Raw genomic sequence first — 23046 nt, forward strand, 5'->3', positions numbered from 1 at the left:
TATAACCTAGTGTATTTATGCTGCAGACAAGAAAATGTACATATCCACTTTTAATATCGTCTGTGCGTGTAAGAAACTGCTTGAAGGAAGAGGGGAAATCATGAAATTTTCTGTATTGTCAGCCTTTAACAGTCCATTCATCTTTTAAGTTATTTTGTGGCATGCTTTGATTTTTACATTATGTAGCTCTTAGCACCTCAGGTTTAAATCTAAATAATGCTTGTTATCCACTTTGTGTTCCAGAAGGGTATAGCCTCGATACCACCCTCACATACACACAGAGGAACTGAATAGTTACCCATAACAGTACTTTATCTCTATAACATTTGGAGAATAAAAGCAGTGGATCTGCAAGCTGTTTTCTGATGTATTGTGCAACTGCGAGGGAATTGGCTGTATCTAGCCTCAAACCTCAACAGTCCAGACCTGCTTTTGCTTGTTGCATTGAAGAAATGCTCATCAACAAAGATAGTTTAGGCTTAGTTGTCAGTACCCTTAAACTTAACCTTCTCTTCCTATTGCATGTCTTTTTCAGAGCAAGAAGAAAACTTTGAGTTTATCATTGTCTCTCTCACCGGCCAGACTTGGCACTTTGAAGCTACCACATATGAAGAAAGAGATGCATGGGTACAAGCCATAGAGAGTCAGATCTTGGCCAGTTTACAGTCATGTGAGAGCAGCAAGAACAAGGTAAGGTGCACAGAGGAATACTGAAAATAAAGGAAGTTGTGTGGTGCAGTCACTGCTGCAGATTAAGCGTTGTGTCAGGTTAGAGGTCTGTAGAAGGCACTTGAGGAAAAGCTTGTCTCAGAGGAGAGCAGAGGCAGACCCCAAAACCAATGTATTTACAAGTCAAATCTCAAGTTAAATCTACTAAGCTGCTGCACGGCAAAATCTAACTCAGCATTCTGGCTGACCTAACCATAAATGTGCAGTAATGTTCAGCCATAGGATTCTGCCCTGGTGGAATAATGCAAATCACAGAAACTAAAGCATAGATGCAATTTATCTTTTCTTTAATTACACTGAAATAAATTGTTACGGGTTTTTGTCTTAAAACAAAGCAAATCCAGAAACAGTTCCTCAAAGCATTTTGGAGAAAGAAGAGCATGACCTAAGAGGAACAGGCCTTCCACCTTGCAATGCTTTCATATGATGACAGAAGCAGTTTGTTCTCCTTTCCTCTCAGAATCGATGTTTAAAGTCTGAGACTTCTTCATACATCCCTTATCTTTAGAGGGGCCAGAGAGCTCCTGCTTCTTGAGTCTCTGTGTCTGCTCACTCTTCACAGCTAGAGGGCAAGGTGTTGAGTGGTAGTCAAGGAAGAGAACTGTGCAGTAGCTGTTCAGACCTCTAGATCCTTTGGCATCATCCACCTAAGTGTTGTCTTTAATGTCTTTATATTGCAAGGAGACTGGTATGGTGGAATGAATGCCTGCTTTCTTTACCCTGAGCTGCCAGAGTAGATCAGACACCAGTGATTATCATCAACACTATTTACTTCCCATTCTATTAAAAGTGAAAAGAATTTGTTTCCAATATGTATTTCTGAGATAGTGAAAAATCTCTGCTTACGTATTTTCTTGCCTTTCTGGGGTTTACACGTTCTAATATGTATGTTAAGGGAGCACAAAGGAGGAAATTTGTACACTCACACCTATATAAAAATACGTACCCAAAAGAGGATAAAGAGTGGCTGGTAAGTGGCTCCAGGAGGTTGCTTTCCTGTGAAGTATTACTGAGCTATCAAAACATGTCAGAAGAACTAGTTGGAATAGGAAAGTGCACTTAGTTGAACAGGTTTAGTAGGCATCCCATTGGTAGATCAGGAGAACACATCCCCACGTTGCCATACTTAAGACCTGGTCCTCAAGCTGTTTAAATCAGTTCATTGCAAGGAGTCCATCACTTGCTATAACTAACAGTTTACTTCTCTGAGAGCTCACAAGACAGTTGAGTTGAACTGTTGTACCTTGTGACAGTGTCTCCAGGTCCAAGTAGAGGTCATTGGCAGGTCATCATGGACAGAATCTGATTAAATCTGACCTTTGGATGATAAAAAGGTTTCAGCTGCTTTTGCAAACCATCCCTTAGTCTTCATTAACAAAAGCACACACGTCAATAAAAGACATTGATTTTATATGATAATATTCTTATCTGATTTATCTCAAAAAGCAAACCTAACCTGTGACTCCTGTTCTTATGAATAGCAGGCTTCATTTCCAAACTCAGTTCTCCTCAGTGCACTCTCCCTCCTTAGAATAGACCCCAGAGCACTGGGAGCTCTTGCACAGGGTAGAGACCCCTGGGAGGAATATGATGCTGTCAAGAAACATGGGAGGAAAGAGGAGTCCCCGCTTGGCAGGTTTGGACTTGCAGTACTTGGAAATGCCAAAGGATCACTATTTGTTGAGAGGCAATCCAAGACTTGAGGTTCCTTGACCATGTTCATTCAACCTTAGTCTAAGCTTTTGAGTTGTGCCATTCATTGATGTGACAGTTGTGTCATCTGATGTTACTGGGTTCTTATGTGTTGTTTCTACATGTCTTGAAACTATTCAGTCCCGCCTGACAAGTCAGAACGAGGCCATGGCCCTTCAGTCCATAAGGAACATCAGAGGCAATTCCCACTGCGTGGACTGTGAAGCACAGAGTAAGTATGGTCACATCGCTTCAGAAAATACACCTCTTCTTGGCCAGCACTTCTCCTTGGCCAAGACTTGGGTGAACACCCACCATGGGCTTTGTCTGTTTTGGCATTACATTTGGTATTATATTCTATATGCTTCATTATGGAGTTTGCTTTATCAGCTTTATTTTATGTTCATTTATGGTCAATATATGTTGCATCAGGCGCATCCTCATTTTTCCCCTTTCATATCCCACTTCTAAATGTCATCATTTCTTTACTTTCTGTCAAAGAAAAAGAAGTTGTAACTTCTATTTTCCTCCTGTTTTGCATGGAGAGGGCAGATGTGCCATGGTGCTGTTTTCAAAGAGCTTGATTGGTATTCTTTTGGTTTGGTTTTTTTAGGGTTTCTTGTCAAAAGAAACCAAAGTCATTGCTCATTATAGCTGGATACTTGAAAACTTGATTTGGGATCCTTCTTTTTTCTTCCCCTTTGTGTTTCTTTCCCTTTCTTTATTTTTTAAAACACATATGTAGTGCTCAGAAAGTATTCTCAAGAATACTTTGAGCTGTGGTTCACCTCACTAACCCTGTCTGAGGTCATTATTCTGGTGCTCTTCAGTTCCAGGGGCTTGCAACAAAGCCACAAAAAGGAAGTACTCTTGCTGCAAAGCAGTTAATTGTAGAAGCAGAAGGATTGAGCACTTGCACATTTGTATTTCTTTGATACTTTAAAGTCAGAACTTTTCTGGTGTTTTTTACATGTGCTTCACATGGAAAAAGATCCTTGTTTTTATCTTTTGATACAATTCTTTTTTGATTTTAGGACTTGTTTTTTAGGATTGTGACTACTAGTCCAAGGCATCCCAGCATCCCAGTTAACTCTAAAATGGATGTTCATACAGATGTGCTAATGCTTGTGCACAATTAATTTGCTATCTGCTGATTTAACTCATTCAGTTATCCACCAAACAACCCTGTTATCCCCTGCCTCATGCTTAGAAGGCTTGAAGGGAAGGTGGTTAGCGCATTGTCAACTTCATATCCAGACTGGCTTTAGTTGGACACTGTCAGATACCCATGTGCTGTCCATAGAAGCATGTGCATCAAGAAGAAAGGCAGCTGCCCCCCGTGGTTCAGTACACAGGGATGTGAGGCCTGGCTGGACCAGGCCTTGAGCACCAGGACTGGGATGCTGGCGGAATAGCTTGTTGAGCTTCTGGAAGGAGATTCCAAGCAGGAATTTCACAGACTGTAAGAAATAATAGCAACGTTGGTAAATTAAGGTCTTTACATTCCAGTGGCTGGTAATCCAGCGTGCAATAAACAAAGGAAAATGCTGGCTTGACTGGTATATACATATATTGACATATACAGCCCAACATGACTTATTCATTAGAGTTCTGTCATATTGACCTGGTAGTCATTCAGATTTACACCAAAGCTTTGATGCAGTTCAGGTAAAAGGTATGTAAGATGCTGCACTGTATATGAGAAGGACAGGGTCTTCAGGTGACCTAGATGTATATTTAGCTCATTTGAAGTACTCGCTGCTGTCTGTGAGCAGACCACAATGGGACTGTTATGGATTTCTACTCAGTCTGTCTGTAGAGCTGTGGGTGGCATTTTCCTAGACCCTGCTAACTGGTCACCCAGGTAGAGGGGGAATGTGTGTCCCAGGTGACTTCCCCCCCTCATGCACATCCTTATGATACATCCGTGATCCAGTTCATAGAATCCCAGACTAGATTGGGTTGGAAGGGACATTAAAGCTCATCCAGTTCTAACCCCCTGCCATGGGCAGGGACACCTTTCACTAGAGCAGGTTGCTCCAAGCCCCATCCAGACTAACCCCAGAGATATGTGTTTCTCCCCAGTCGTGCATGTATTTATGGAGCCAGGCTCAATGTTTAATCAGGGAAATGATTGTGCATGGAGAAGGCAGCACTTTATTTTCTTTTTCCTTTCCTTTTTTATTCCCATTTCAGCCAGGCTGCTTTTCCTGCAGATTGCTTCATGGGTCAAGTTGGCCACAGGTACCTGGTGCCAGCAGGAGGGATGTGCCAAGAACATGTTGCTGGGAGGGGGCAGGCTTGGACTGCCCTTTTTGGCAGCGCTCAATGCTCTGTTTTGTAGTGTAGATGGGAGGGAGAGAGGGGAATTTGGAATCTCAACTGGAACCTCTTAATTGTTTGTATTGCTGGGGATGATTTATACCCTCTGGGACTCTTCTTGCCATTTGGCGTTCCTGATTTTAAGGCTACCATAGTTCTTTAGAAGAAGTTTGAGACATTTCCAAAGCAATTTATATTAAAATGTGAACATGGGCATGAGGTAAATCTCAGCCTGCCAGTTTTTTGCCTTGCTTTGCTTTATTTCCTTCTCTTCTTTCTGCCTTGCTTGAGCAAGTCTTTACCCCTCAGAGCATTTAGCATCACAAACACCAGCTCTCCTGTGGAAAGCTCACATAGTTTGCATCTTCACAAAGCCAGATGTTTGGGAGCAAAGGGATATGAGATGTTGCTGTCCCTCAGCTCTATTGAAGAGCCATCAATCTTCCACTTCAGAAGTCTCATTCTTTCTCTTTCTTGAGCTCTTTGCCTTTTTAGCACTTCATGGCAGCACTTTGTTTCAGCAGGGAATTTCTGCCTTGTTGGATGTTAATCAGCAGCAGTAGCACCAGCAGCATCCGTGTGCCTTTGGCAGTGTCAGAGTAAACTTTTTCCAAGTCCTTTTTTAACATTCCCATCCCAGAGCAAGAGGTAAGGTAAAATGCTCCTTAGTGCTGGCAGTTTTTCCCAAGATCTCATTTCATGTTTCAGAAGCAAACTGATGTTGCCTTTTCCCAGATTGTTGAAGTCCTAGTGCTGGCTCCTGTCTGGAGAAGGCACTGAAGGTGATCAAATTGCTTAGGTAAACCCAGCTGAATTTCTGCCCCAAAAAAGTTTTCGTTCTTCTTGTCTTGAGAGCAGAGGAGAGGATAAATATGAGTCACTTTCAAGATACCTGGAGAGCATGGAATATCACTTCTTTTCTGTTGCAGAAGAAAACAGGGAGGGCTTAAAGATGCAGAGTCTCATCATGAGTTTTCCAGTCCAATAGTCTAATAATTTGCTGTGGTGCATTTTGTATCTGAGAGTGAAACACTGAAGTGATCATTTGGGTGGCCCTGGCAGGCCTACTGTGCCAATCACAAGATTCGACTTTATATGCAGAATAGGAAAAAGCCTCTTAAAGCATAGGAGTGATGCAAACTCTTCTCTCTCTTCTGCTGTGACTCTGCAAGATGCCTTCACCCCTGCTTCTTCTTTCCCTGGCCTTTCTCCTCCTCCCTTTAAAGATTCCCTCTGCTCAGCCCAGAGCTATCTAACACATGCTGAACTCATGAGGATTTAGCATGGCAAAGCCTTTCATCAGCCACCACAGGTCCAAAAGGATGAAGGAGATGGTGGGGAGGGGTTATTCTCCTAAAAGAGCTGCTCCAGGAGATTTCACCTTCAAATGATCAATCAGCTTGAGGTGCAAGTCAAAGTGGGGAGGAGGTTTTTAGAGAAGGAGGGAGCTAAACATCTTTTAAGAATATGGACAGCTGAAAATTGTCATCTGGATGTATTCAGCCATGTTAAAAAGAGCTCATATTTTGTTTGACAAACTGTAAGTAAAGCAAAGAGGGGAATCTACCTTCCTAACACCCCCAGCTTCATTGAATGAGCTTTTTCCTCTCTTTTACCATCAAATGTGGGTATGTGTTCACTGGAGAAAAACCTACCACCTGCTTACAAGTATTCTGAGCATCCTCCAATTCCGAATTACCCTTAGCGTCAGCGGGTAAAGGGAGCTGATTTTTTAGATCACCTTCTTGAAAAAGCACCCCAAAGCCCCAGTGTGAATAGTTACGGCTTGTAACCACTTGTGCTTCTTTTCAGTCTAAATTGGTGCTAACAGTTTTCAAGCATGAGGTTTTACAAGTGATCAACTACATACGGCAAGAGGGAGATGCCTTAATTATTGGTGGGTAGTGACTTATATTATCTAGCACACATCCTTTTGAGAACAGGTTTTCATGTGCTCGCACTGGAATTAATGTCATTAAGTAGCACCGTGTCAGTTTTTCCCAGAGTCCATTGAACAGTGTCACTTGTCCAAGCTCCTCATTAGAGCCTCTGCATTAGTCAGTGGTAACCAAGACCAGCAAGTCTGGTTTCTCACTGGTTGTCTGTAATGAGTTCACCATTTGACTTTCCTGGTTTGCCACCTTCCAACTCAGCTGTGAGGTTTTGGGGTGTTGACATTTAAAATACTATCTTAACAAACTTCCATGTAACTTCTTGGCTATTGCTTTGGTGTCACTGCTTCAATTGCACCAGCACCTCCCATTGGAAGAAGGTGAATATTTAACAGATGTATTTAGAAGATGCACTAGATGTGCTTCAAGAGCACAGGGGGATTTGGGAGGGAGGTTGGGTCCTTAACATCAGTTAGAATAACTGGAAAACTAGAAATCAAGTGTTTTTTCTCTTGCTTCGTTCTGAGTTTGTGCCTCTTTGAGCTCGTGGCTTTTTATTCTAGTGAAGATCAGCATGGCCTTTGCAGGGCAGGGGCAGAGATTTCATTCCCAGTCACAGTTGGCAAATTTCCAGTGAGTATCTGCTCTGTTACTTAAGCTTTTCCTAACAAATCAGTGTTTCAGGGGTTTTAGTGTGTTTCAAATGCACTCTTAGTTCCCCCACTGCCAGGACACCAAAACTGGTAGAGGTGACATGATGAAATAGGCAGGAAAGCAGCTTGTCATGGTTATCTTAGCAAGGGTTTGGAAAGCATGGCTGGAGCTCTGGCTCATCTTGGTTTTTGTACGTCTGAAATGCTGTGTATTCCTAGGATAAGACTTGGTATGGACAGGAACTTCTTAAACACTTTCTGCTCAAGTGAAATGAGATGGAGGATTCTTCTTATTTAGATTTGAATAGAAATTGTCTGCCCTCTCAATTAATACCCATTTTCCTGCTTGGCATTTGTGATAGGCTAAGACAGTTCTTTGAGAAGCCCAGGGTAAGGTGAGGAGAACAGATGTGACAGCAGGGATGGGGAGAAAACAAGCCACCAAAAATTCCCCCCTTATGCCTTTCATTGCACTTGTTGTAATGCCTGTTTGTTGGGGAGAGGGAGGTTCATACCAAGTTACATTTAAGTAACACAGGACAATGACAAGAAAGTGAACCATATTGGGAAATGACTTGGAATTTCCCAGGTTTGTCCCAGTTTTCTCACTGTGGGGTTATTTTGTGTGTGTTTGTCAGTGCAATCCTGGCTCATACACTAAGACTGGTACTGTTCAGAGTATCACATTTTCATCTTAGTACTGATCTCCCTGATTTTGGAGATGGAAACATACCCATGGTGTGTTAGATGTAAAAACCCTGTGTAGGTGATGATATAGATGGAGTCTACGTATAAGGGAGTTGATATAGTCAGCAACAGAGACATCCTATCTAGTCACTCTGGGTTTTTTCATCATTTTTCCCTTGTAACTGGTTATGGGTGGCTCTGGATTCCCAAGGAGGGGCTTTCTCCACTACTTCATCATCAGCTACCTGCCACTACATTGGTGTTTTCTTCTTTTCTCTCTAAGTCATATTTTTCTTTCAAATGAAGGTGCAATGAGACATCTTTTGAGGACACCACCCCATGCCACCCCCAGTGGTTTTCTTACTCCTTGTGGGTTTTCTCAGATGGGTTGGTGTCTCCATGGGGTAAAGTTGACCAGATTGAAGACCTCCCAGGTCTGCTTCTGGACAGGACACGTGCATTCTTCATTATTTTTCATAGAATCATAGAATGGTTTGGGTTGGAAGGGAACTAAAAAGATCATCCAGTTCCAACCCCATCCAACCTGGCCTGGAGCCCTGCCAGGGATGGGGCAGCCACAGCTTCTCTGGGCACCCTGTGCCAGCGCCTCAGCACCCTCACAGGGAAGAGCTTCTGCTTTATCTCCAAACTGAATTTCCCCTGTTTCAGTTTGAACCCATCACCCCTTGTCCTGTCACTGCAGTCCCTGATAAAGAGTCTCCCTCCCCAGCATCCTTGTAGCCCCCTTCAGACACTGGAAGCTGCTCTGAGGTCTCCACGCAGCTTCTCTTCTCCAGGCTGAACAGCCCCAATGCTCTCAGCCTGTCTCCAGACAGAAGCTGCTTCAGCCCCTGCTCATCCTCATGGCTTCCTCTGGACTCACTCCAACAGCTCCATGTCCTTGTGTGCTGAGGACACCAGAATTGCACAGTGCTGCAACTGGGGTCTCACCAGAGCAGAGCAGAGGGGCAGGATCACCTACCTCAACCTGCTGGTCACGCTTCTTTTGATGCAGCCCAGTGTACACACACAGCTAAACCCCTTAACCATAAACATTGAGCTTTGTTAGGTGTTTTGTTGTCTAATTGCTTGTGTTTCTCCTTCCCATAGACCCTGACTGGGCCAGCCTGAATCTGGGGGCACTTATATGTATCGAATGCTCAGGTATACACCGAAACCTTGGCACACACCTCTCACGGGTCCGCTCTCTTGACCTGGATGACTGGCCTATAGAGCTCATCAAGGTGATGTCTTCTATCGGGAATGAGCTGGCAAACAGCGTTTGGGAGGAGAGCAGCCAGGGCCATATGAAACCTTCTCCAGACTCCACAAGGTAAGCTTGCTTCCTCCATCTCACTGTGGCACACAGCGGGCGGGTAGGATGTGATCCTCCACATACTGCAAGCTGTGAGCACATAAATCCTCCTTCGCGATTCTCAGTCAGAGGTGGTAGGGCATTGCAGTGTTTTACAGCATGGCCTTTGGAAATTCTCCCTTGGAGTATGCCTTGTAAAAGTCATGATGTGTGTATCTATATATATATATGTCTTCAGTGCATGCCGAGGAGGAACATGTGTCAAAGATGTCAAAAGATAAGTGACCCCATTACTTTTGCACTCTTGTGAAGGTTTCCTCAGCAGCCCTATAGTGGTTTTGCTAGTTGACTGACCGACAAAACAGTGGGAGACTGGAACCCCCTGCCTGGCTGTTCCTCAGTGTGACTGATCCCGTAATGCATCCCTTTGTTTCGGTCAGCCACAAAGTTCCCTGCTCTCCATCTCTCAGTTTGTCATTAGTTATTATGCCTTAAGTAGTTCATGCTCACCCAGGAATTTGTACCTGCCATCAGGTTCTCAGCACAGATGGTGCAAGTCCTGCTCACTGTGGTCTTGCTTACTTCTATTATATGTGAGAATGTATGTTGGGCGGGTGGTGTTTCCAATGGGAACAGTGTTTTACCTACCACTCATAGCTCAGCACAGTGAAAATCTAGCTGCAGTACACTGTCATACCAAAACGAATGGGTTTTATCTTTAATTTATCTAATCAATGTCAACGAAAGGTGTTTTGAAAATACTTTCCTGATGTGAGTAGGTTTGAGATGTAAATGCTGCTAGTTAGAACTATAACATACTGGCTTGGGGGGGAAGCAGAATGACCTCTGGCAGACTGCATTTCGGCAGGGGTTTGGGGAGGAGAAGGACCTTATTTCAGGGCTGGGCCAGCCTCTGAAGTTGTCTTCAGCAGTGCACTGTTACTGTCTTAGGGGCAGCTCCAGTGGGATACCCAACATCCGAGCACTGGTAGGTCCCCAGGTGACAAATGGTGTGATTGGGGTTTAGCTCCGTGTTTGCTTCCTGCGTACGAGAGAAATCAGAGGGAATTACGTTGGGGTTTTGTTGGTGTATATCTGTGGATCCTGCTTTTTCCAGTACCAGATCAAGTGAAATTACAACCTGGGAGCATATACCTGGGCCACTTCCTGTGGTGTAGGAGTAGGTTTGTGCTGTTGTCTGTAATAAAGTGTTTCTTATTGCATTATTTCGTTAGCACTGAAAAATGAATTTGTGGTGCCACCTTTGGTTCATCTTCGAGAATGAAGCCAGTACATTAATCAGGCTACTTAGATGAATGACGACATGTGAGAACGTTCAGGGGGACCTCCGCAGAGGTTTTGTTCATACATAACCTGTATGTCTGCTGTATAAGTGTATATTATTAGTGAATATAATGATTTCATTGGAGAGATTGAAATCAGTGCTGCCTTTCAGTCATTAGTATCCCTTTAATCCAAAGACCTTATATTGTTGCGCCTAACAAATACATGTTGCTCCTTACTACTGAGGTGAGCTGGAGAAATACCACAGTTATAAATACTTAAAAGGAAGAAAGGCTTACTCTTAATTGGATTTTGATGTTTTTAAACAGCGACATTATTTTAGTACTCATATAGTAATGGTATTATAATGAGAAATCTGAAATACATGTGACTGAAAAGAAAACCATCCATTTGAATTCAGTAATCCAGAGGTTTGTGTTTGGAGTTGGATACTTAAAGAAAATCAACATTGTTCTCTTTGTATTTCATGCTCAGGGCTTATTTTAATTCTTCATCGTTTCTGTTCATCTTCATGTTTATATTCAGCTGCTTGTGTTTCAGTGACAGAATCACATTTTCCTTCCTGCACTATAACATTTTGGGACAGAAGGATGCATTTTATAACTGCATCTGTCCAGATCTGTGTCCAAGTGCACACTTACATGATAGAGGAGCTGCTAGAAGTAGAATTAGGGTTATGTGCAAGTTGTCCCACAAAGCAATTGTAATCTTGCTTTGCTACTCCCATTGTGTTCTGCCCCTTGCAGCAGGGACTGAAGTGATCTTTTTCACGTAAGTACCTGAAAGCTTTTTCAGTGTGTGCCTCTGCTGTGGTCTCTACCAGCATCGTACTCCTTCTGCCCAAGATATTGCAAGAGAATAAGTTCAAGTTCTTTAGCTGTAAGTTGTGCATTCCATTTCTCACTACTATTCGTAGTTTGGCCTGAGGAGGCCAATCAGAAGCAGCTACAATGAACCTGATGTAGGGTTAAACAAACCCCCCTTTTTCTGTTGGTGAGGGACTGAAGGGGGAAGAAGCAACCAAAGTGGAGGGGCTGGGGAAAAGCCAAGCAAGTAGATTGGGGCTGCAGAAGGGAATGGGGTATGAACAAGTTCAGGAGGAACACATGGGAGCACTTCTCTCCCCTATCTGATGGGGCTCTGTAGAGCAGGAGCACACTGGGTGTGTTAGCCTCCTCACACGATGGCTTTTAGACTCTGGCTGGTCCCAGAGCTCATCAGCATGGGCAGGAGCAGCTCCCCAGCACCAGCTCTCAGCTTTCTTCCCCTTCGGGAGTTTGGCTGAATGCCTGTTTCTTCTCTGATCTCCAGATATCCTTGGACTCCCTCCATTACTCCTCCACCAGAACTCCAAATCTCAGCTCCCCAAGGATATCTGTCAGGGACCCTCTCTTAATACACACTTATAGAGGGGATACATGTATGTAGAGCATATACATGGGTTTCACGATTTCATGCTGCGTCTTCCTATTGGAGACAAAGCCGTTGGTGGAAACCCACAGGCTTTTTAGGGGAAAATAAGAGTTACTGACTTTTCCACAAGACACTGAATCTGTTGGGCTTGGAGGCTCAAGGAGCATTCACATGCCGGATTAAAAGGACCTGGGAGTCTTGACATGGCTTCAAAAGGAGCCCCTTCATCTTGGGAGTAGTTGGCACTGATCACTGAGTCATTGCAGTGCCATCCCATGCATTCCTGTTGTGGAGGGAAGGGCTGAGAGCCCCAGGGAGATGATGTTTTGCAGGAGGGATTGCCAGATGGCTACTCTAGGTCATGGCATAATTAAGGAGTCTTAATCAGGACCATGTCACAGAGCTGTGCCAGGCTGTGAGTACAGCTTATGGCCCATCCCTCATCCATTCAAATTCATTTTAAACTCCTTTTCTGAGAAAGTCATGGGGAAAGATAAACCTGGAAACGTATTTATAGATACAAGGTCAGCAATTGGGATTGGAGGGTGTGAACTCAAAGCCTGGGAGTTTCGTAGCAAAAAGCATTACTCCTGTTGCTTTCATCAAGGCCTAGGTATGTCCTTTAATATGACCACAGTCCAAATCTCATCAAGTCTGACAGGCAGCTTCTAAAACAAGCAGATCTCCAGGTCATTCCACGCCTCTGGACCAAAGGCAGCACCTTGGATGGCCTCTAGCATCAAACTGGGAAGCAGCACAGGTGCAATGGGATCCCCATGGAAGCATCATAGAGTAAAACAGTAGCTTGAGGCCAAGTTCAGTCTGAGGGTATTGGATGTGATGACGGGAAGGGAAGAGGAATGAACACGAGCTCGCAGCAACCAGGAGTTGATGAAGCAGCAGCAAACCCAAGCGCAGGCAAGTACGTGGATGTGAGGGGGGACCAGCTGGCCTCTGAGCGGTGGTGTCCGTGGGTCCCTGATTAGGTCAGCTTTGGAAAGCTGGTAATTGGTTCCAGCAATTACCAGCAGCCCTGAGAACCGCCGCTCAAACTTCAGGAGCCCTGTGACAAATTGAAGCTGACTGCTGGTGAAGGAGTATCGACTTCCCATTCCTAAACAGGGGGATCATTAGTCAAGAAAAGCATCTTTTAATTACTCGCAGGAAGAAAAAAAAGAAGAGGGGGGGGGGTGAGGGGAGGCAAAAGATCTTTCCGTATGGATCCTGCAACAACTGCTGGGTTTCTTCCAGAGGTATTCAATATGAAATTTATTGTCTTGGAGAGGAGGGGGGGCATCGGCAGAGTTTGCCTGCGGTTCCTCCTTTGGTAATGCGGGTTTAATTTGGAGTGAGAAGTCAAATTAGAGTAAATCAATGTTGCGACAATTAACCAGGTCTGGAGATGAGATCAGGATTATCCCCTCTAATTGCTATTGATAGTATTTAAGCACACTCTTAAAACATTGATTTGGAGTGGTGTGACACAGGAGTAGCCCAGTGGGGCAGAACGGCTCCACGGAGGAATGTGGCAGTTGGGTGAAGTCAGCCTGCAGAGTCTGCACTGTTATTTTGCCTAGACCTTTTTGTATTGGAATGTAGCTCTCCCACTAGATCTTTAGCTTTTTTCTGGACACACCTCACATGTTTTGCTTTCTCCATGTGCAAATCTTGCCATGTGGCTTCTGGGTTGCAGCCTTGCTTTGCCACCATCAACTTCCCAAGATGCTGTTAGCGTTTTCCAGCTGAGGCAGTTGGCCAAGAGGAGGGAGGGCAGCGTCATATCCAGGTACCATCCCAGCCATGCTTTTTATTGTCCTGCTTAAGTGATGCTGAATATTTGTATCAGCTACAGGCAAACCTTCCAAGGCGAAGGAAGGGTTCCACCATTTTTGCATCTTTCTGAGAATACTCAAACAGGAAAAACCTCCAACTCCATCAAAATGTATTTTCAAGGGGAGGGATGAGTAGTAGAAGCTCAGGCAGCACCAGGCAGCAGCCCTTTAAATGGAGCTTGGCGCCTGTGCAGCAGTTTTGCTCAGGTAGTCTGTCTGCACGGCAGTCACCCTGTTTATCCTGGTTACCAAAGGTGATGAGAAGGCCGGAGTTAGGAGCTGGCAGTGTTGTTGGGATTGACGTTCACCTTACAATGTAAGATCCAGTTTGATCCCTCACTCACTAATGAACCGAATGTAATGGTGCCAGCTCAACTATATTTAGCAGACTCCTACAAGCCTAATCTGAAGCCTGGCTGTTTCAAGGCCAGTGTCAGCTGTGCTGAGCATGCACTGGTTTCTGGGGGATAACTGGGAAGCAACTTGGAGGAAAACAATTAAACCGTGTTTCCTTTATCGATGGAAATAACTATTCCTTCTTTACAAACGGCACAAAGTAAGGGTAAGCCCAGTGAAAGCAAGTAGTTAAGATCCCGGTATTGTATCCTGAATCTTGTAAGGATGCTCTGTTTCATTTTTCTCTCCTTTCTTGTTCCTTTTGGCCATCAGATTGCTGTTACAGTCCTGTTGGTCTGCGATTCCTGGCATAAGGCCGCAGCGTTACAAATGGGGCCTGAGGGAACATCAGTACCTCTCTATCCACAATTGTCAGGTCTGGTTTCTTAGCCGTTCTTGGCCTGATGAGGTCAGTGTTTTGTGCCTTTTGAATGCTCCTCCATGCCTGACACCTTTCCTATTGCGGGGCTGGGGGAAGGGTGTTTGGAAAAAGAAATTTAAAAAGGAAAAAAAAAAGAAAAAAAAAAAAAGATTTTATTGTGAAGGGCTGACCAGAACCCATCTGCAGTTGGGTGGCATCTGCTCCCCACATGTCACTTCCCTCATTAACAAGCAATTGAATTAATTAAATGCTACTCAGAGCACGCATAACAAGCTACCGGCAGTGTCCAAATTAGCACTGATAATCAAGGATGATTTCCTTTATTATCCTGCTAAGTGGTGTGCAGGCTCTGATCTCCCTGTCTGCCCTCATCTATTTACATACCCCCAGCTTCTGCCTTTAGAAGCTGAGGTTATCTTACCTAGTTAATTTGCCACGATCACCAAGCATGGCGGATTGATATTCCTGCCTCTGCTGAAGCAAACCCCCTCCTTTCTCCCCCTTTCCTTCCTCCCCAAGCCTGGTCCTTTGTATCTCAAGCTCACTGATAAATTAAAAGCCACCCCTGTGGTCTCTCAAGTGAGTAATAGAGGCAGAAATTTCATTTTGCAACTGGCTGATTTAATGATCCAAAGGGTAATTAATGGCCTGATTATCTTAATGTTAAATATGTCCGGCAGCAATTACTGTGACCTCCCGCTTGTCAAGGTCCAGGCTATGCTCTTCTTTCAATTAAGTTCTCTGGGGCTTAATGGTATGAATAAACTCCTCTGATTCTATCATTCCGGACTCTGAGATTTAAGCGAGCTAGGGGCTCCTTTGGAGTTTTAATCAGCCCCTCTTCTACTTGAGCGATCAGAGTTAACAATTATAACAAGGACAGTTTAACTTTCTTTCTCTCTTCCCCCCCCCCTCCCTTTATATTCTTATTTTATTTTCCTTTTAAGTGCTCGGAGGGCATTTTGTTGGCTGCAGCAGCAGCTTTGCTCGCCCAGTCTCTCCCTATATAAATTATCATGTGAATGCCGCTGCTTTTCCATTTGACAGGCTTAATTAATTGGCAGGAGCGGCCGAAAATGACAGTGCTACTAATTGCAACTCCAAGTCCATTTCTGTCACTGCGGCACGCTTGTCAGCGGGCATGCCCCGCTCCTCACCACGGCCGGACTTTGTTGACGTTTTCCATTTCAGTTTTCACATCTCGTCGGGAAACGTGATGGGATGTGATAGCCCAAGATGTGCCTTTGGGTTTTCCAGGCGCGCGGTTTGTGTGCGAGAATGACATTTACTGCCAATAAAGTTTAGACAGCTGGGCTTCTGCCGACCCTGCAGCTGCTGGGAGACCTCAGGTTTGACTTCAGGTATTCCAGTGAGGCCTAAAAATGGGGGAGCATTGGGGAAGGAGGTGATAAAAAGGGAGAAAAAGAAGAAGAACACAAACACTGCAAGTCATAACTCACTCCTGGTCTTTCTGGTTGCTGAACTACCCTGAACAGCACATCTCCCGGTCTCTGTTAGCTCTGATTTAGACAGCAGATATTTCATAAAGATAATGAAGAGAATGTATAATAAATTATTAGGTACAACGGTATTGCATTTTCCAACGCACACGTAAAGAAAGAGACTGATTCATTGCTGCCAGGAAACTTAGAACCTTTCCCCATACGGCTGTAGGACTGAGCTGGTTCGTTCTGACATGGTAGATTGCATCCTTTCAGATTAGAGTAATTGTGATTGGTTTAAAATGAAATTAAACAAAAAGAAAGAAAACAAAGAAATAAATTGTCACTTACCCATAGCTTCCAGGAAATGCATCTAATAAGAGTAACTTAGTGAGGCAAATGAAATGTCAGGTTGGGTGGTGGCTGGTCTGATTTCACCATTTTGAGGCCTCAGCAGCTCAAATGCAGTACTCCAAAGATGAAGGTTAGGAGTAGTACAGCGTGTTTTATTGTCCTTGTAGCTGCTTGGCAGCCCTTGTCATCCAGGACCTGATCCAGGAAAACACTGGTGCCTGTGTGGTGGCTGGGAGATGCCTGGATGCCTAAAAATCAAACCAAAACAGCAACAGAACCATCAGCCCTGGTTGTCCAAAGGAATGAGCACTATAGATGAAATGCTCCCTGATTTGATTGTATTTTTCTTATGTGCAAATGTGCCTTTGATAAAAACTCAACCCTTTGTAAACAAAGAAACCCAGTTTGCCATTATGAGTATAATCATCATTCTCCTCATTGCCTGTGAAAGAAAAACATGCAAGGGAAGTATTTTTGTCCCCTTCTGAAACGCATCAGTTAAAAAACAGACGTGTAAAAACCATGATACTGTTCTCTTCTTTTTAATCTAAATAGTGTAAGTACCACTTGAATAAGTTCTCTGACTGTTTTAGAGTTATGTGTATATGGAGGCGGGGCACTGCTCTGTGCATTCATACCTCACGTGTAACAGATGATGCATGCTCTGTGGGTGCTGTGACGTAGTTTGTTATAGAATTGTAGAATGGTTTGGGTTGGAAGGGCCCTTAAAGCTCATCCAGTTCCAACCCCCTGCCATGGGCAGGGACACCTTCCACTAGAGCAGGTATGGACCCGCACAACCTGTGGTCAGCTGAGATTTCCAATTAGCCTGTGTTTATAATGCATCCTACTCATCTTCCTTACCAACTACTGCAGTCTTCTGGACAGTTTGCCCAAATATCGCTGTTGTAGCCTAGAGATTTTGGAGAGAGGAGCCAAAGAGCTCCTCACTTCTTTTGTCTCCTCATTTCCTCTGATGTGTGTCATACATTGGACTATCCATACATCCATTTGTTGTTCATCCTTTTGAAGAGGACAGAGGAGACCAGTGTGTTATGGCCTTGTTTTGATACCTGCTCACTAAGATACCTCCTAGATAAGACACCAGGATCCTTCCTCAAACCCAGATGAAGATCGGAGTAGTGAGCCAGAGGCAATGGTCAAGCTTTGAATACTGAACTAAGGATTAAACGAAGGGAAGAGCCTTCAAGGGACCTTGAAAGAGGGAGCAGATAGCTTTGTTTTCAACAACAGAGGGAAGAGGCAGTCAAGAGCAGCTCTGTGCCATTTTCTTACAAGTCCAGTGACATTTGGTCATCTTACAAGTCAGAGTTGCTTGTGGTCACTCTGCCTCTTGAGGTTTCTCAGTAAGAGAGGTGATAGAGACTAAAATGTTTTATCTTGGAGGTACAACCACCTCAAGGTGCCTTGATTCTGCTGAGATTCTCAACAAGTTTTGGTTCTGCTTTTGTGTGCATTTGGCTGTCACACACTGAAAAGCACAAGAATTAAACTGAAATTCCCTAAAAAGAAGCTGATGGGCTGTTACACTTCAAGAAATGTAGGATTGGAGTTCAGAACCCAAGCAAGGGGGTTTATGGTGCTTATTTTGGTGAAATACCTGAATTAGCAGTACAGTGCAGTGCAGCTTTATAGTGTCAGAACTCTGAGATGGGCAAGCACAGCACAGATGAGTATTTAAACCTAAAAAAACCCACACCAGCACTAGAAATTTGACAAAACTCATGTGCTCCTTATTTTCAGGCCTTAGCATCTATCAAATCAGTTGGATTTTTACTGGGAGGACAGCAGATACTTCTGTGACTCCAGGAGCAACTCCTGGTTCAGAAACACAGGAATGATTAAGCCTTTGCAGGGGACTACACTGACATCAGCTGGGCTTACTTGAACCCATTTTTACATTTACACTGATACCAAGTTCCTTGCCACCGCTCAGTGTATTTGTGCATGCACATATCTGCTCCTCCACAGCACCTGAGGAATAAATATGGAGAGTTTCATGTTAAATATGTCAAGCTAAAAGCAGCTGAAGAATGAAGTTTTCTCTAGAAGGCATAAGGCTCATCTATGAGATGCTCATTAGAGTTCAGAAAGTACTGCACATTGTGAGCTTGGTTCTGCTGAGGTATTCAACAAATCTGCTTAACTGCAAGGGAAATAGGAGCACTTTAACAAATATTTATTCTTCTATAGAAAGAAAACTTACATAAAACATTGTCTTTTGATTTGAAACTTTCCTGTGTACTCGGTGTTTAACCTGTTCTTCTAACTTCTCCTGCCTAAGGTCATGGTTTAGCTAAGCATGTAATTCAGGTTGGTTTCTTTATGTGGCATAAGAGCAGTTGCTGTAAAGCCCGTTTCTTCCTGGTTTGTGCTGCTGAAGCTTAATTATATCAGTTATTTTTAACACCTCTGCGTGCATTTTCTGCTGTTACAAGATACATGAACCAGTTGTGGTGTATTGTGAGAGTAGGCTGTTATTGGTTATGCTGAGAGGGAGGAAGGGTGATCCTCATGTTCCCTTTTTCCTGGGCTTAACTCAGACGGGATGCGCCGGGAAGGTTGTGTTGCATGGACAACAAGCTCGTGGTAGCTATCACTAGTGGTGGTGGTAGTTGTGTTCCTTCATCCTCCCGCATTGTTTTTGACCATTTCAGCTGGTTTTCAAGGTTATTTGGATGGCAGCAGGGAAAAGAACATGCCTAAAACCAGCGGTGACAAGGTTTAACAGTACTTGAAAGAAAGGCAATGCCTTGCCGTGCTACTGGTGGCTTTGCTGGCTAGTGACACTAGGCACAGAAGCAACAGCATGCCTTTGCTTTAGTCGTGGCTACAGAACCTGCAGGGCTCCATAACAGTAACTGTGACCAACTTTCAGTTGTGATTTTTTTCCCCTTTTGTTTAAGGCTGAGCTTTGTTTCTGGCTCTGCAGGAAGCTGGTAGCCTCTGGCAAGGGACTGGGGAGACAAGACTTCAGTAAGATAACTAAATGAAAAGGGCAGCAGTGAAAAGATGGTGCTGGCTTTTGACTGGACTGAAACTTGATATCCACATCAGCCCAAAAGCAGTGTACCCACGGCTCTCAAATATTATCCGTTTGTCAGAGGCAGTGCACTGCCTGCTGGATTTTTAGATGTGCAGGGGCTGGTAGGGGACCCAGCAGCAAACCCCTGAAAGGGAAGAGTGACCGGAAGAAATAAGACCACCATCACTCCAGCTTTAAAGTAATTAAATAGCAGGCTAAAATGTGTTGAGGTGAACGCAGGTGACGAATGGGAGCCTTTAGAGGGGAGGAATTAGAGTGAGATGAAATGCCTCGCTGTGCCTATTAACTAAATTGTGCAGACAGTGCAAAGTCCTGTTGCTGGAGCACTTTTTGTGCGGGTCTGCAGAGATGTGCGGTAGTGAGAAGAAGCCATCCCTTAATAATTGGTAAGCCTCAAAAGGTATGGATAGGATAAGCTTCAAAAAGTCTTCATGCTGAACAGATGATTATGTCATGGCCTAGAAATCTCCCAGCTAACTTTTCTTTTTCCCCAAAAGATTTAAATTTTCCTGGTTTCATCCAGGTCAGAATTTCCAAGTGATGTTTTTAATGTATTTTCACTTCTCTACAGCACCAGCCGGACTTGGGAGACCAGGTGCGCTCACAATTAAATCACAGCCTTAGTTAACAGCTTTAAGACTCCTCCACAAGTGGAAAGAACAGGCTTGTGTCGCTTATGTACTAAAACTGAAGGAGATCTTCAGCCTCCAGCTTGAGATAATATCTAGAAGTTGACTTTTTCCCTCTCTCAAGAAGCAGAAATTTGCAGCTCTAATCCTTGGCTAATTGCATGCATGTGCTCCTGTCTGAGCCCTTCCAGACCAGATCTGCTTTGGCCACTTCCACCACTGAGACCAGCCATAAATAGATACCTGAGATTGCTTGGATTGGCCTGTTGCATTAAGGCAAAAAAAAAAAAAAAAAGGGATAAGCAGCTACAGAAATCAAAGTTATTTGATTGGACTCTTGTTGAGGAGAAACAGAAGCTTTAATGGATTTAAATTATTGTTGCAGTTGCAGTTTTTAGAAGTTGAATCACCAAATCAACTGGGTTGGAAAAGCCCTTTAAGCTCATCCAGTCCAACCATTCCCCAGCACTGCCAAGACCACCACTAACCCATGGCCCTGACGGTCTCACCTCCACGTTGTGTGAACACTTGCAGAGACGGTGACTCCAGCCCTGCCCTGGGCAGTCTGTTCCAATGCCTGAGCACCCTCTGGGGAAGGAATTGTTCCTCAGCTCCATCTAAACCTCCCCTGGTGCAGCTTGAGGCCGTTTCCTCTTGTCCCATCCCTTGTTCCTTGGGAGCAGAGACCAAACGCACCTCACTGCAATCTTCTTTCAGGTGGTTGTAGAGAGCAGAGTGGTCACAACTGCAGTTTTGGTTGGTATAGGGGCACCCAGCCATGAACACCATCACCGGTGGGAGAGTATTGGTGTAGGTCAGTGCTTACGTTCTCTGGCATTTTTGGGGAGAAGACAAGGATTTACTGGTGTTCCCATGCAGTCTGCACACTGCATTGATCTGCATACATGCAGGTAATCCATGGGTTCCAGGAAATTCCCAGTTCTCTGCCTGTGCATGGGTTGGCTCTCATACAATTCTAGAATGGTTTGGGTTGGAAGGGACCTTAAAACTCATCTAGTTCTATGGGCAGGGTCACCTTCCACTAAAGCAGGTTGCTCCAAGCCCTATCCATCTATGTGTATCTGGATTTCTCTTTTTGTGTAGCTAGATGTGGGTTTTCCTTCATGGAGGCAGGCTGTAAAATACTGCTGAGTTCACATGTTAAAGAACCAGGGGTGAGAAAAAGAGGTGTGGAAGGGAGAACATCCCATACCTTGAAATGTGAGTGGGGTAGGGAGCTGTGCAGAGACAACTCACTTTATACTTGTCAGAGTTTTACTTCATACTTGCTTTATACTTTCAAGCCAACCTCATTGCGTGGCTTATTGCTTTAGGGCAAGTTAATTAAAGCCAACAGAGGATTTAAAATTGGGGAAGGGGAACATTTCTTAATTATGTGATGGAATTTCTTTCTGATTCATGGGCTTTCAAAACCCAGTCTGTGCGAAGCCCCTTGCCTGTAGCTGATCAGACCTTAGACCTGCACAGCTGCGGGTAGGTGGCCCACAGGTTTGCTGGTGTCTCTATGGAGGATACTGGGAGGCTGCTTAAAGGTCCTGCCAAAGGTCCCTTTGAAATGCCAAGTATCTGGTTTGTGTGAGTGATGGCAGTTCTGTTACAAATAAGTCACTGCTATTTTGAATTAAGGACAGAGTGTGTTTTACAAGGGGCCTTGGGGTGTTTGTGGGGCATGTGGAGGAGCAGATGAGGCTCTAGGAATGCACAAAATGTGCAACAGAAGAACACGAGATGAAATGAAAGAAGAGTGTCCAGAAAGTTACTCTTCTGATCACGTTCTGGGACTTGTGAAATTAATATATGTCCAAATCCAGTGTTGTAGTTGGCATTTGTTAATGGAGCCAGACAGCTCATTTAATCATAGGATTGTAGAATGATTTGGGTTGGAAGGGACCTCAAAGCTCATCCAGTTCCATCCCCCTGCCACGGGCAGGAACACCTTCCACTAGAGCAGGTTGCTCCAAGCCCCATCCAACCTGGCCTTGAACACTGCCAGGGATGGAGCATTCGCAACTTCCTTGGTCATCCTGTTCCAGTGCATCAGCACATATATTGGGTATCAGTGTATGGGTTAAAATGTGCAATAGGAGTGGAGAGAGCATGAGGCGTCCTGGTATAAATTCTACTGTGGTCTTCAGAAGGGATGTTTCTGTAGTGCAAAGAAAATACCCTTCAGAAAAGGACCAACATCAACCCAGCCTACAGGGAAGGCTTTCAGGGTAAAGCAAAAGATAGTGCAGACAGCTCAGGAGTAATAAAGTAGTAAAAAACCCCTGAAACTGGTTTTATTTTATTTGAGATACATAACTTGGGATAAACAGACAGAGCTTCTTGACTTACAGAAAGGGGCAGGATGCACCAGAACAAGAACAGGACTGTGTGTTTCTGAGGAGGTAAAGGGGGTGCAGTGCCTGGCTCCTCTGCAGGGAAACTGGTTAAGTCTCCAGTTAATCATGAGACTAAGCTGTCAAGCATTATTTAATGGACACCTTATGCGTATGTACATGGGCGCAGCGTAGCTTGGAAATTTGGATGCACCTATTTTCTCTGACAGCAATTAATACCTGTGCCCTTTGCTGATGTACTTGGAGAAGTCTCCTAATGGTGCTTACAATTGGTCTGGGCTCTTCTCAGTCAAAAAGAAATGACAAAGCAGAGCAGGACTTTTGCACTTGCAATCAAAGTAGTGCTGTTGTTTTCATGCATATTGAGGAGTTGTAATTTGCTTTTACATGGGCCGGTTGGTACCTCTCAGTGCAAGACAGCAGACTTGGTAAGGTGGGCTGGGTTGCAGAGTAGGTGCTCATATATAAGGTGTCCCTGCCTGTGGCAGGGGGTTGGATTAGATGACCTTTACGGTCTCTTCCAAACCAAACTGTTCCATGATTCTATGATCTACATGAGTGTATTGGTCTGGA

At 44.3% G+C, this 23046-nt stretch overlaps 1 protein-coding gene across 8 annotated transcripts in view; it reads left to right on the plus strand.

Annotated features, from left to right (window-relative positions):
* The window catches only part of AGAP1 (ArfGAP with GTPase domain, ankyrin repeat and PH domain 1), a 319948-nt gene that overhangs the window by 275690 nt on the left and 21212 nt on the right, over positions 1 to 23046 (plus strand). For all 8 annotated transcript variants that reach the window (XM_061379186.1, XM_061379187.1, XM_061379188.1 and 5 more), the window contains 3 exons: positions 536 to 690; positions 2563 to 2653; positions 9086 to 9308. In XM_061379186.1, the coding sequence (XP_061235170.1) occupies positions 536 to 690; positions 2563 to 2653; positions 9086 to 9308 (469 nt within the window). The remainder of the gene's footprint in view (positions 1 to 535; positions 691 to 2562; positions 2654 to 9085; positions 9309 to 23046) is intronic.

Source organism: Neopsephotus bourkii, unplaced genomic scaffold, assembly GCF_033783945.1.
Source record: "Neopsephotus bourkii isolate Nb327-2 ecotype Australia unplaced genomic scaffold, CSIRO-AGI_Nbou_v1 NB_1768, whole genome shotgun sequence".
NCBI lineage: Eukaryota > Metazoa > Chordata > Aves > Psittaciformes > Psittacidae > Neopsephotus > Neopsephotus bourkii.